Source organism: Lycorma delicatula, chromosome 2 (genome assembly GCF_047948215.1).
Source record: "Lycorma delicatula isolate Av1 chromosome 2, ASM4794821v1, whole genome shotgun sequence".
Lineage (NCBI taxonomy): Eukaryota > Metazoa > Arthropoda > Insecta > Hemiptera > Fulgoridae > Lycorma > Lycorma delicatula.
This window is the reverse complement of record NC_134456.1, coordinates 117,860,704-117,876,697: the sequence shown is the minus strand read 5'-3', so window position 1 is coordinate 117,876,697 and position 15,994 is coordinate 117,860,704. Positions and strand designations below refer to the sequence as shown.

The 15,994-nt window shown below is 30.7% G+C and overlaps 1 protein-coding gene across 1 annotated transcript in view; it reads left to right on the top strand.

Moving 5' to 3' along the window:
• The first annotated feature begins 8,226 nt into the window (after nt 1-8,226).
• eIF5B (eukaryotic translation initiation factor 5B) overlaps nt 8,227-15,994 on the top strand; it is a 203,637-nt gene continuing 195,869 nt past the window's right edge. The window contains exon 1 of the mRNA XM_075356156.1: nt 8,227-8,448. Coding sequence (XP_075212271.1) covers nt 8,402-8,448 — 47 coding nt within the window. The 5' untranslated portion in view covers nt 8,227-8,401. The remainder of the gene's footprint in view (nt 8,449-15,994) is intronic.

Here is a 15,994-nt window from a genome sequence, read left to right as displayed (position 1 = left end):
TGAATTTTGGGATGACTTACAATTCATAAAAACTGATTGGTAATATTTATAAAAACTCTGAAATTTTGTTTGAACAATGAAAAAATGAATTTTATAGTGTTAATCAGATTGAGAAATTAATTTTTAAATAAAATTAATATTAATAAAGATTATTTACCATAGCTAAATAATGACAGTGTGTTTAATGTTACTGGTAGAGATAAGGACTTTTAGTAAATCAAAAGCTATCTGTTTTATTTTAATAATTAAAATATAACAAGTATCAATTTAATAAAATGGCAAATGAATTTATATTTTTATTAGATATTTTACAACAAATTCAAGTTATTTTCTATCAGTTTTACATTAAGATATTTTGTAATGATTTAGTTGTGAATTTTAAAGAGAACAGAACTTTTTCTGGTGGTAAAATAGAGAAATCATTGATACTAGAGGACTTTAATAGTAGAGTGGGCTAGAATCATGGAAAAGCTCATAGTTTAATTGGTTTCTTTAGAGGAAAAAGATGCAAAAATATAATTTGAAGCAGCATTTAGTAAGATTGGAAGATTGATAAAGAAATTCCTAGTTTGTAGATGTGTGTTTACCAGCACAAGGTAAACAGATAAGCAGAGTAACAGCAACATAAATGCAGTATTTCGGGAGAGTCATGGGAATAATAGAGACAGAATGAGGAAGAAAACAATTCAAGAACAGATGGGATAGAAATATTAAGGAAAGGATTGGAAGACAATTACATTGCGGTCACCCTCTGATGACCAAAGATGTAGGAAGCTTGAACATTTCATGGAATCCAGAAGAGAAGGGAAAAGAGAGCATGGCATACAAAGAGTAACATATAAAACAATATAATTGTTGGACCACAGAAACGGATATGAGGGCTCTCTTGAGAGATAAAGAGAAATGGAAGACACAGTTTTTATAAAAAATGATATAAAAGAGTTCTGATACAAAAGTCATCAGTAGTAAGATTACATAAAAAGTTTATAAAGAAAGTAAGATGTTAAAAGTAAACTGGCATAAGTCATGAAAACCTTTATACAGAAAACAAATCTACAGAAATCAAATTTAGATTTACATAAAAAAATTCTTAAAAATAGTTCTTTTTTTAAGTCTATTGCCTTCTTTTCTCTTCTATAACTTTCTTTTTTCCTGTTTAGCCTCCGGTAATTACCTTTCAGATAATACTTCAGAGATTGAATGAGAATCATATGTATGAGTGTAAATGAAGTGTAGTCTTCTACAGTCTCAGTTCAACCATTCCTGAGATGTGTGGTTAATTGTAACCCAACCACCAAAGAACACCGATATCCACAATTTAATATTCAAATCCATGTTAAAACTGCTCTGTCACTGTTATAAAATCTAAAACTGTATAAAAATCTCTTCTATAACTGTTCCCAAACTTCAAGATCATCCCACGTTGGGTTGACATCAATCTGTCTTCTCTTTTCATCTCTGCTAAAACACTCTTTTAAGATCATACTTTCTAACCACTGCCTCTTTGATAGAAACCATCCAATTTTTTAGTATAGCAATTTATGATAGTAAACCAAGAAGACAAACAATAAAGACTTTTGAAATGTATTGATATAAGAGAAAGTTAAAAATTAAATAGTTTGATACACTGAAAAATGAAGAGATATTAAAATGAGCTGGAGAACAAGAAAATTTGTCAAACTTGAAAAAAGGAGGATAAAACTGATGGGCCATATATATTTGCTACTGGATAGAACCTCATTGCTCTTAGAGTATTGAAGGGTAGTAAATAGATTTTTAGGATTAAGGCATCAAGGGAATTTTCTTTTCAAAGAAAGTATCAGGCAAAAACTCAGTAAAGAAAACAAAGATAGGAATGTGTGAAATTAAATTATTTGGAAATTTAGGATATAAGAGATATTGAGGGGCTGAGTTAGCACAAAATAAAAAGAAATTGAGAAGTACATCAAACCAGTCAACAATTGATGATAAAAAAAGTTGATTTTCTTGTTTCATTAGTTGCAGTATTAATGTTTTATCTAAGTGGATAACCAAACACCAACCTTATACATTTAAGAGTTAAAATTTTTAGAGAGTGGTCTTTCTACATGAGTAATATAAATTTTCTCTTATTAAGTATTCTCCGTCAGTGGTGGCTCACGTATAGGCATTGTATAACTGCAGCACCCCCTATTTCTACTTGATATTATTGATAACATTTAATATAATGAGTCCTTTTTCTTTAATTCTTTCTTTATATTTGTACAATATATAATCCTTAAGCTTAATGTCAGTAGCCATTCCCCAGTTTATGAAAAAGATACAAAAATCTTTGAATGGATCTGTGTGCTTCACAGTTCCAGTGGCATAGTGTTTGGCTGTTGTGTGCATACACACATAGGAAGCTGCACATGAGGCTGCGAGGGAGAGAGAGCACTGTTGCTCCTGCAGTGCCAACCCTGGCGTGCTGGTGGAAGATAGTTTTTTTACTTCATGTGTGTTGTGCTTAAAAATCATGTACCAAATTCTTGAATATGATAAAATGTAGAATTAGATTATTAACCTGCTTCCAGCTGTTCTATTTGATTCATTTTTTTTCATCTTTAATTTTACAGACAATATTGATCTTTTCACGTAAATTAAAACAAGAAGAATGGATTTTACTTTTAAATGAATAGATCAAGCTTGAACTGTAACAATTTAGGTTAAAGTAAGTAAAAAATATTTGATTTTGTTCTTTTAGGATTTTATCATCTGAACAGATTTTATTTTTATACATGTTTGTTTCGTTTTACACAATTTTAAAACAAAAGCTATAAATTTTCTGGAGCAGCACTCCCACTAATTTCAGTTATGAGTCGCTACTCCTTTCCATCCACCCAACCACTATTCCAATATTAAAAAGAGTCATTTTAAAAGCCCTTGCAAGATCCACACCACTCCATATCACCATACGTCATCTATCCCCAGCTTGCATCTAAACACTGACCGACCTCCACCTGCAAAATGGGAAAGAAAGAACCAAAGGTAAGATAAGGATAGGTAGTCAGGAAAGATAATCTACCCATGGAGGAACTAAGGTACAAGGCAAACAATCTTATCCAAAGGATAGATATAAAACTCCTTTAAAGATTTTGCAAGGGCTGGATGTCTGAATGTCCTATCAAAAAATTGTTCAGAAGCACTTAATTTTTATTAATATTTTCTTCTCCTTCTCTTATCAGCGAAAAATTTCTGTCTTCAGATTTCAACAGAAGTATCCATTTTGACCATCCCTGAATCCATTTTGACTAGTTTCAACGTGACATCTATACGTATGTATCCTCGCATAACTCAAAAATGATTAACCGTAGAATGTTGAAATTTTGGATTAGGACTTTTGTAACATCTAGTTGTGCACCTCCCCTTTTGATTGCAGTCGACTGAACCAATAGTCTCCAAAAAGCCCAAAATTAAACAAAATTGGTATTTTTTACTTTTTCTTAAGTGCAGTAATCAGCTCTCATTGAGAGCTTTTCAACACTATATCATAAGTGGTACTTATTTTCATTAGTTCTAGATTTATAGCCAAATAAAATTTTAATTAATTAAATATTTGGATCTTTCAAGGGGAGGCACATTCGTTCAAATCCAACTTATCTCCTTTTTTTAAATTTAACTGTATTGATTTATTAATAATTTTACTAATCATTCTTTTTTTTTGTCTTCAGTCATTTGACTGGTTTGATGCAGCTCTCCAAGATTCCCTATCTAGTGCTAGTCGTTTCATTTCGGTATTCCCCCTACATCCTACATCCCTAACAATTTGTTTTACATATTCCAAACGTGGCCTGCCTACACAATTTTTTCCTACTACCTGTCCTTTCAATACTAAAGCGACTATTCCAGGATGCCTTAGTATGTGGCCCATAAGCCTGTCTCTTCTTTTAGCTATATTTACCAAATGCTTTTTTCTTCATCTATTTGCCGCAACACCTCTTCATTTGTCACTTTATCCACCCATCTGATTTTTAACATTCTCCTGTAGCACCACATTTCAAAAGCTTTTCTTCTCAGATACTCTGATTGTCCAAGTTTCACTTCCATATAAAGCGACACTCCAAACACTTTCAAAAATCTTTTCCTGATATTTAAATTAATTTTTGATTAATCATTCATTGCAAAAAAATTTTTACGATGAATAATAATAACAAAAAAACAAAGTATGCACGAACATATAAGAAGTTATTAATGAAATAAAATTTTATGTACTTTTCATTTAAATAAAATGTGTGTATGTAATTTTATAGGTGTACAAAGAAGTCATGTGATATCCACATCAGATTTTTTTAAATTTGAGGATATTTCCCGTCATAAGTTTTGCATACTAATGTATAATAGTAATTGAGTCTTACTTTTCCATTCAGCATAGTGGTCAGAATGTATATCATTAATTTCTACGCCTTCAGTCTTGTTTAAATCTCACAGAGGACTGTCAAATTTTGATTGCACAAGTAGCATACTATCTGCTCTGAAATCATCATCAATTCCTTCTTAATAGTTCTTCTTCTTCAACTTCATTATAGGGATTAGGTTGTCGAGACCTGTTCCAGTACCCATCGTTTCCTTGATCTACCCAAATCTATCCTTCCAATAGGTTCATACGCTAAGGTAGCTGCTGGTATCCTCTCTCTCGTCACCCTACTCAAGTGGTTGCACCTCCTTTGACTATTTTGTTTTATTCTGTCATGTAAAAGTTGTACTGAAAGCTCTTCTCGTACATCCACATTCCTAATTATATCCTTCTTAATCAGACAGTCCTCTTGTGTACAATCTTACAGGTTCCTACTGCCTCTTAGTCCTTTTTTCTCTCTATAACAAAAAATTTTTGGCATTATACCCTTAAGTTCGCTCTTATTTTTCTATATGCTTTATCTGCCCTTCCAGTAATAGCATTTTTCTCTATCTAATTACATTTCTTCTCCTATTACTAATTTCCCTTTACTTCTTTACACTTCCTACAAATTTCATATTTTATTTGCCAGTATGAATTTTTGCATCTATGTATTTTCTGCATTTATTCATCAGTTTTAGAATACTTTTCATTATTCATAGTTTTCTATATACTGTCACTTTTCTATCTAACATCTCCTTCATGTTTAATTATTTCCTTCTTTATCTTTGCTGTCTTGTTTTCATCTGAATTTTTTATTGTTGTAATTTGTAGCTATATATCTACGATTTATTCAAATTTTAACTTTACATCACTATCTCTTAGCCAGTCTGTATCCCACCTCTTTGTCCTCATTTTTTTATTTTATTTCTTAAATTTTTATTATTTTGAGACTATTTATTATGAAACTACTTTTATTTTGATAAAACTGAAATTTCATCAGTACTAAACTGTAGTCAAAATCCAATGTCTACGTCTCTCTTTTTTATGTTTTAGCCTCCAGAACAACTATAAGGTATTACTTCATGAGGATGATAAATATGAATGTAAATGAAGTTTAGTTTTGTACAGTCTAAGGTCAATCATTCTTCAGATGTGCAGGAATTTCTGCTTCTGGATATGTTTTGAAATCCATAATTTGGTTCCAAGAACTTTGATCATATTTATCTGTCTGATATATATTTGATTTTTTTATCTTGATCATATTTATTAGTATCTGTCTGATATCTTTAGTCAGATTGATTCAGGAGGTGGTTATGGGTTAGTGGTGGTTATGTGTTATTACTAACCCATAACCACAATTTTATGACAAAAATGAGTAGTATTCAAATTTTGAAGAACACAGTTAATATTGCCAACTTAATTTATCAAAGGTCTAAATTTAGTGTAATAAAAACAGCTGTTTTTAGTTTTTACAAATTTATAATATTTTTCTCTTAGATTTTGTTCTGTTTTATTATTATTAATAAAGGTTTTTTTTATAGACTTCATTACATCACTTTACTCAGAATTAAATTCTCTACAAGTTTTGATAATAAAATTTCTTCATTTATTAGTCAACAAAGTTATTCTACTTTAAACTAAAAACGTGTTTTTCTCACAAAAGTTTTGTTTTATGTTGGGTATCATGAAAACTACAAGAAATACAGTTCTGGGACCTGTTTCATTTGATTTTTCAGATTAGGAAACATAAAACACTATCAAGTTTACTCTTTACATAATGCCTCAAAAATTTAAAGCATGATAAAGCAGATCAATTTCTCTTATGTTATAGTGACACCTTAATTTTACAATTCATTTTCGAGCAAAGTTTCATATTTGATTTCTACATTTATTGAATACTTAATTTGATTATTTTAACTTAAATAAATGTATTGGATCATGCAAGTGCTTTATTCTAATTATTATTGTGGAAATAAATGAGCGAATTACCACAATTCAGAAAATGAAAACATAAGTTGGAAATAGTTAACCAAAGTTTTGATTTCTGCAAATTACTGTTCATATCAATTCGGCTCATGTAATCTATACATAAACTAATTATTTCTATAATTTACTGAAATTGATGACAGAGCCTTAATGTTACACACTACTCAGGGTTATTGCAAAAATATTTAAACATTTTGCAAAAGGATTGGTAATATTTTGCAGTTATGTATTGGTATATGTTTTGCAAAAATCTATAAATTACTAGTTTATAAAATAAGCAAAAAAAAACTGAAAATTAAAAAGCAGTACATCGCTGCTCTGAGCAAGCAAAATAAAATGACAGCTCATTTTATAATCAACACAAACTTTCCACCTTACTGTAGTAGGAAATTGAATCATATATCACTATTTATTTTCACTCTGAATATATCTATTTATTTTCTATACTATTTCAACAGTCCTTTAACCTCTGTGATTGAATGATGGAGTCTTTCATCTGGATTCAGATCCAAGCCAGGCACGGCAGTTTTCATATGCTATAAAATTGCCACTTCATACTCAAGCTGGAGCTTATATATAGTGAATCAATCAAAAGAAAAAAACTAGTTACTTCAATTCAAATAGCAGAAGCTACAATTTAAATTCTGCTTCATAATGACCTTGTAAGGATTTAAAACAATATATAAACATCTGTAAGGAACTATCACTGTTTGAGTACAGAGATTCTAAAAGATTGAGTACTGCTAAAAGTTTGCAACAAAAATCAAATATTTAGGAAATGTCAGAACTCTTTCCAGTCAAATTATGAGAGTTTAAATATAGTGATGGGTAACCTGTTACTAACAAACATTACTAGATCATATTTTTAAGTTTTCAACTTTTTTACAGATATCTATGGAGGCACATCCATGTGTCATTCATAGAACACAGATAAGTATTTTGATGCATTATACACGAAAATTCCGTTTTTTTAATGGTAAAATCATTATTCGAACTCAAATCATAAATTTACTATATGTACTAATTTAAAAAATAAAAAAATAAGTAAAATTATATTTTAAATATTTATTATAATTTAAATATAACAACGATTTTTATTTCTATTGTACCACTTGCACATCACTTTAGATGAATCATATTCAATAAAATCAGAAAAAGATTTTGATGAGAAAATCACTCAAGAAGATCTTGTCTTAATTTGATAAAAATCATAATGTTGTCAATTATACTACCATAATGACACTTGTTTATGAGTTACAGTTAAATATTTATTTAATGGTCTATAATTTTAATGCAGAGGTCAGTTGGCTGAAGGCATGCAAATGTTGGTTAGAAGCGTTAGGTTGGCAAATCAAGTTTTTACCTTTTTGCTTATGCTTAATCCAAATGTAAGAGAAAAGGTATTTTAGAAAAACATTACTCTCCTTTGATAAGACTAATATTCTAGATGTTATTATGAGGGGAGATGGAATCCATGTTTCACAATAGTTTTCAACAATTGTATTTTAAACAGACCCGGCTAGTTACAGAGTTAAATATTATTTTAAAACATTATTGCTATTTATGACCGCCAATAATATCAATTTTTCAGGTGAAAATGCGCAACTCTCCATACCGAAGTGTTGGTAGCTCTGCCACATCCACGATTAAAGAAAGTTTACGAAATTTGTTCGCTCGTGTATCTCCTGACTCCTGAGTAATTCTGAAGTTATGATACCGTACTTACGTAGATATAATTAATGAAAAAAAAACCCTGCCTGGTTAACAATAAATATTTTTCTCCCTTAATTTCCCTATAATAGCCCAATGTACCTGTAAATTTTATACATTCATAAAATTCGCCGTTTGGTCAGCCATTTTAAATCAGACGTTTTGTCACAAGAAACTGTGTTCGTGATGAAAATATAGGTTATGAACTGCCTGTGTAAGTGTTAATATCTCTTTCAGAGGTAGTTGCGTGAGCATTCTCTGCAGACGTCTTTTACCTACATTTATGTTCATTTTGTTAATGTTTCACAATTTTGACACCAAAAATAGCTTAGGTTCTATACTAATATCAAAATGGGAAAGCCCAAGAAAAGTAAGAAGCTAGGACGGGAAGATGATTTGTAAGTAAAATATTTCAACAATCTGTTCGGCTTCTGAGGTCAGCCATTCTAACCTATAAAATATATTATTCAATATTGTTCTGTTAAAACTTTAGTATTTAATATGTTTGTCGGCAAGAAATTCGGTATTTTAACTTATTTGGAATAGTATTAGTAGATTTATATTAGATACTGGGAAAATATATTTTATTTATTCAATTTTGTTCTTGGTGGTGTGTACTTGTTACTGTTTTATGATCCACGTGGTTATTCAAAACATAATTCTGTTTTAATTACTTATGCCTAATAATCTGAAAAATTCATTTTTTAGTTTGTGTAAAATATTAGGAAATTGATAATTGTATAAAAAGTAAATGATCTCGAACGATGACGAAGTTGTAAGATGGCTTCCTTAAAATTATTATATATTTCTCTTTTCTATTAAAGAACATTTGATTTGCGAGATTATGTATTTTTTTAAATTTTGATTAATTTTTCTATCAGATTATACATTTATGAGTATTTAAAGAAATATAACATGTAGCCACATAATTCTTCAACTTGTCATTATTCATTTATCTCTTTGATGAATTGATACCATATTTTTTATAGATAACATGTTTTTGTTTACTAATCATAATCATGTTTATTTTTTAATATTACATAACTTTTATTTGCTCATAGTGTTCCCTTAACAAAACTATAAAAATCATTAGTATTTAGGAACTGATGATGAATTGTTATAGTAGTTATTTGGCTTTAGAGAGGATATAGGATTTACTAGTTTGACAAAAATTCAGTTGAGCAAATCCCATGAACTTTTATGTGGAGCGCTGTTAAATAACAGATATATAATAATAGAACCCTGTGAACAGTTAAATATCTATTATGACAAGATCTGTGATGAAAATGGTATTTTAAGTATGTCAATAAAACCAAGGACAACTTATATAAATTTTGTATTATTGCATTTTTTTAAATTTGTATGTGAAAATAACTTTACATGTAAACAATAATGAAATCATTTTATGAGAAAATGTCATTTTATAAATATTTTACTTATATTTATAAAGTATACATGTAAAGAAAATAGATTGATGGGAAGGTTGGGTTTGCTTTTCATTTAACAGTTTTTCTGTATATGGATCTGTTAGTAATGACCAAAAAAAAATTGTTTTCAAGTGATAAAATATGATTCCTACATTTACTGTTTAGTGCAGCCATAAACAAAAAACCCTTTTCACAGAGATAAGACCTGGAGAAAAGGATTAATATTTTCAATGTATGTTTATCTAAATATCCATATTCACTTTGACAAGTTAGCCAAAAATTATCTAAATCTTCAGATGTGAATTGTAGTTGTAACATTTTATTGGCAGACATTTTAATGAGCTTGTCATGAATCGTAATGGTAATTTAGCAGCTACAGCAATATTTTCACTTAATGGATTCAGTTACAGTTTCTTAAAGAAGTCATTTTTGTCTTTTTGCCTCATTCAGATGCATACTCTGCTATCCAAACTGGTGAATTGTCTTCTTCATCCAAATTTTTCTCAATATAATCAGAAGTGAGTGGAAACATATCAGAATTTTTTCTTTGAAGGTAAATAATCAGATATCAAGCTTCTTAATGGATGTGTGAACTTTGTCTCATTAATAAAATGTTTTTACCACTTCCTTATAAACATTGAGAATAGTGTTTGTTTATCGTAGAAAAAATATTATTAATTCATCTTGCAATTTCAATAACCAGGTTTACACTTTCCTCCATGATAACCATCTGACTTCTGTACAGAAAAGAATAATTTTTTCCTTTTGTCCATTTCATCATGTAGTTTAGCAAACAGCCTATTCAGTAATGATTGACTTTTAATAAAATTAATTATTTGTGCAGCTTTACAAAAAGTTTGTTACAGATTTTCTGGCATATTTTTTGTGGCAAGAGCATGTCCGTAAGAATTAGTGCATTCTGCACTGCTTCCTTTAAGCAAATACGTTGTAAACAACATATCTTTCATTGATCTGCCTCTGTTACATCCATATCTCACATAACCTAGGAACTGGGAAATGTTTGCCACATCTGTCGATTCGATCAAATTGAGTACTAAAAAATTCCCTTGAACTTGCTTGTTGAATTATCTAATTGTGAACATCGGTAGCCATGTCATCGATTCACCTTGATACTGTGTCATTAGAAAGTGGAATGGTTTTCAATTTTTTGCTTTTTCTACACCTACTAAAACGCTGACCATATCAACTGCAATAGTCAGTATGAGGTTTTCTGTGATTATATGGGGTTCAGACATCTTAGCTACTCTTAATGATGCTATGAGAAAAGATGATCCAAGTGTACTTTTATCAGTATGGCTTGATTTACGAATAGAAGCTTTTTGATTTCTCAAAGTATATAATTTTCTTTTGAAAAATTCCAGGGGTTTGCTTTTATGATTCGAATATTTAGTTTCCAAATGTTGAATTAATTTTGATGGCTCATGCTTTTATCGGGGAGGTAAAACCATACTTTCCATCCTATGAGGTAAAACTATAATTTAAGTAACTATCATTGAACAATCTTGTATTTTTATGAATCGATTGGATGTAGATGGCTCACTTCTTTTTTTCATAAATTTATCCATTTTGCATAAGAATCTAATTGTAATAAAAAAAAAACAGTTAATCTGTTTGACTTCACCCTAAAAAACCAAAACCTCAATTATTATTATTATTTTCAATGAAACTATGTTTTTGAAAACTTAAATATACGCACCCGATACAAGCTTAATAATTTGAAAGTAAACCAGTGTTCTGCAATCTCTTATGCCCCTTTTATATTGCTGAGAACATGACATGTTCAAACGTATCATATGCATATTCGAACATGACGCTTTCACAGTGACTGTTATACAAGCAGACCAAATTACAAGGGGCATGTACACATCAAGTTGGAACCTGTAAATTACTCATATTTGTACACTTCATACTTGCATGTTCCTACCTGTCACTGACAAATGCAGCTAAATTGTTGTAACTAGGTTTCAACGGGTTCGGATTGGGGATTCATGAAATATTTATTATATGTTTTTATTTTACTTTCTGAGTTTCATGGAGCTAAAAAAGTTCAGAATCATTGCTGTTTAGTATTATAAAATTTTCATATAGAAGTACATATGTAAATAATATCGACAAAATGACAGATGGTCAAATAATTAGAATAAGAGTGATATCTAAATAATTTAACACAATTAATTGATTGATGCAATCTGCATCACAAATTGCTGCCACCAGGCAGTATGATAAACTCAGACCATTGTCAACAATTAGTGTGATTCCACCTAACAATTTAAAAGAAATGGTCTTAACTGGTCAACAGAATGTTTATACATCCTTGTCAGCATGTATACCATGTTGATAATGCCAGGCCACTTACATCTGTAACAACCTGTCAGGAGAGAACTTGAATGGGAGGTTTTAATGCATCCACCATTTAGAATGGACCTGTCACTGTCAGATTATCATTTGTTTTGGTCTCTGCAGAACTCCCTAAATGGTGTTATTTTCAAAAGAAACATGTGAAAACCACTTGTCATAATTGTTTGACCAGAAACCACAGAAATTCTATAGCAATAGGATTGTGGTGCTGCCAGAAAAATAGCAGGTCATAGAAAAAATGGTGCATATGTGGTCTCATAATGTTATTTTCCAAATGTGTTCTCAATTTTGGCCTCCAAAGGCTCAATACTTTTTAGACAACCTAACATATAATTGCCATCATCGTGGAGAACTTACAAAACTTTCCATCTTCCTTCCTCTGTTGCTTGCCCACTTCTAAATGATAATGACGCTAGTAGATTTGCAAAAAGTATTGTAATTCTTATAAGGTGAACATTACAGTGCATCACCTAGACTTGGCAAGTACTTTTTTAAAGTAACGGGGTAGTTTTTTTTAAAAAAAGTTATGATTATTTTAAAAAAAAAATGTATATATGAAAATTATGTCCACTTTAAGTGCAACATGTTGCTCATCTAATTAATGATTATATTGTACATTTTTTTATAAATTATATTTTTAATATTCTAGTAAATTGCATCCTAGCAGAAAAGTATGTGTACTTATTTATTTTAAATTTCTCAATTTACTTTCTACTTAATTTTATTTTATGGTAATTGCTTAGGCAAAAATCTTTGCTTTGTCAGAAGATATGAAAGTTTGTTCAGCTTATCAGTGTTGAGATGCTAAATATACCTTTATATTTAAGTTTTTTTAGTTATATTAAAGAATTAATTCTCTAACTCAACCCGGCAAACTAAAAACTCTAACAGACATAATGGACAAACAAAAAATCCTAATCGCAGGACTTCAAGAAATGAGAAACACCGATGGAGAGCCGTTTGAATCTCAGGGTTACAGAATTTACAAAGGAATTCCCGGGAAACATGTGATGAAGAATTGCCCACAGTTCGGAACAGGATTTGCAATCAATCTTAAAATAATTGACTCAGTTGTAGAATTTAAGTCTTACTTCCCCAGGATTTCAACATTAATCCTAAAATCAGCCAATAAATTCTACACCATAATAAATGTCCATGCTCCCACCAATGACAAAAACAATCTTAAAAAAGATAGAGAAGAGATGGACAAATTCTGGGAACTTCTTGACCAGACTGCAAACAACATAAATAAGACCCACACCAAGATTTTAATAGGGGACTTTAATGCCCAACTTGGTAAAGAACGAAGATATCGTGATATTATCGGAAAATGGCCTGCCCAGAAGAAAACTAACAAGAACGGCCAAAGACTTGTCGAATTTTGCAGAAACCATAATATGATCTCAAAATCCACCTATTTTATGAGAAAACCAAACAAATTGAAGACTTGGAAACACCCAGATTTGAAAAAAAGGGAAATGGCAACTCGATCATGTTTGCATGGACCGGAATTATTACAAGGAGATTTATAATGTAAAAGTCTTGAGAGGAACAGATACTGGATCGGACCATTACTTAATTAAAGTTAAAATAAAATTCACCCTGCATAAAAAGAAAAAATCCCTAAAAACAAAAGAGCTTATGATCCACATAAATTAATAAACAATGCCATCTTTGAAGAAACAAAAAAAAAATCAAATTAACTAATAATTTAAAAGAACTGACATCCCAACTGAAAGAAATAACTGAAGAACTAGCCCCTATAAACCCAAGAAAAAAACACCAATGGTGGAATGAAGAATGTGACAAAGCATTCAAAGACCGACACCGGGCTTGGATCAACCACCAAACCCAGAAAACTGAAGAATCTAACCATGAATTCACCAAACAAAGGATAATAACTTAGAAAATTATAAGAGGAACCAAACGACAAGCCCAAAAAAACTTGATTCAGCAAATAGAAGAAAGTTCCAAGAAAACTAACTCCCGAGACTATTATAAAATTTTTGGTCAGGCTCTTCAAAGATATGAACCACCCACCCTTATGCTGAGAGGAAAAAAAGGAAATATGGCCCACACCAATAAAGAAAATGCTGAAATTTTGGCAGAAACCTTCAATAGACTCCTCAACTGTGACGACTCCCCAGAGCTTTTTGAGATTGACACTGAAACTCCAGTTAAAACTTCACCGGTAAATATCAACCCGCCAACAATTCAAGAAGTTCTCGCAGCCTTAAATGAAATAAAAAACTACAAAGCAAGCGGAGAAGACCAGCTTTTTGCAGAACTCTGGAAACACTCATCAGTTTATTCAGTCAAAACTTCCCTACATCTTTTTTTTTTTTTTTTGTCTTCAGTCATTTGACTGGTTTGATGCAGCTCTCCAAGATTCCCTATCTAGTGCTAGTCGTTTCATTTCAGTATACCCTCTACATTCTACATCCCCAACAATTTGTTTTAGATATTCCAAACGTTGCCTGCCTACACAATTTTTCCCTTCTACCTGTCCCTCCAATATTAAAGCAACTATTCCAGGATACCTTAATATGTGGCCTATAAGTCTGTCTCTTCTTTTAACTATATATTTCCAAATGCTTCTTTCTTAATCAGTTTGCCACAACACCCTTCATTTGCCACTTTATCCACCCATCTGATTTTTAATATTCTTCTATAGCACCACATTTCAAAAAATTCTAAGCTGTTCTTCTCATGTACTCTGATCGTTCCACTTCCATATAAAGCCAAGCTCCAAGCATATGCTTTCAAAAATGTTTTCCTGACGTTTAAATTAATTTTTGAAGTAAATAAATTATATTTCTGACTGAAGGCCCGTTTTGCCTGTGCTACTTGGCATTTTATATCCATTTGGGAAGTACTTCCAAAATAACAAAATTCATCTACCTCCGTAATTTTTACATTCAGTGGTTCATCTACATTATTTCTACTACATTTCATTACTTTGGTTTTGTTCTTATTTATTTTCATAGTTGAAAGCCTGTCTTGAAGAAACTTGAAAAAGTTATCAAATTATGTTTTGAAAATCCAACAATCATATTGCTGAAATTTCAGTCGCTAACAACATTAATTGGTTTATTATTTAAAAACTTAAAACTTATACTTAAATGGTGATAAGAAGGCATGGCAAGAGACTATACTTGTAAAATATGATAAACAGGTCAATCTTGAGTCATATAGGAGAGTTAAACCTCTCCCAAGAAAAATTAACGATTGTTACTTTTAAAACAATGTAATATTTGTTCTGAAATCAATATGATTGTATATTAAGGAAGTATAATTTTTTTAACCAGCCAAATTGTTAAAAGATATGCATATGTTTTAATTTTATATTTAAATATATATTATTTCTATTGAGTAGTCGAAAAGCAAGATGTTAAATGAACATAGTTAGCAATAAGTTGTGAGTCAGTCTGGTAATATTCTTTGTAAAATTAAAATTGTGATGTCTATTAAAACAGTATCCAACTACTGGCTGTCAGAAAAAGTAGTTTACTTAGTGGTTTTCAATCCTTGTCTCCTTCAAATTAGTAGTTCCTACCAGTGCTGAAAATATTTTTTGTAATTTTCCTGGAATGGCTACCAGCTGTATGGTGAGGTTTATTGTTATGCGTTTTGGCTGTTAAATTGGGATACTTTTGGTGGCATTGCAGCCCAGAAATCACAAGGAGTCTGATAAACCTAGGGAATTTCATCACTGACAAGAATGGGCTAGTTCAGTTATTGTGTGATTCTCACAGATCTAGATTCTTACACCCAACTGTTTTATATAAATATAACCTCTAGATAGTACTGTTCACTGATAGTTTGGCCTTCTGGTACGTATTTGTGATTATGCAAAACTTAAGAGTAGTTGAAAAAAGTCATCCTCACTTTTACTTCATTTATCATTTGTCTTTAGCCTTGGCCTAAAGACAAATGCTTTAAAAAGCTTTAGCTTTTTCTTTAGCCTTGGTATGATATGGTTTTTGGGTTTACTGGTACACTCAAAATTTATCATAGTCTTTAGATAGTTAAAATCACTATTTGCAGCATGTGTTTGTGCAATGTCAAAATGATTCTCTTTCTAACAAAGCAACTTTGATCAAATTTCACAGCTTGCCAAAATCATCATTAAAAATAT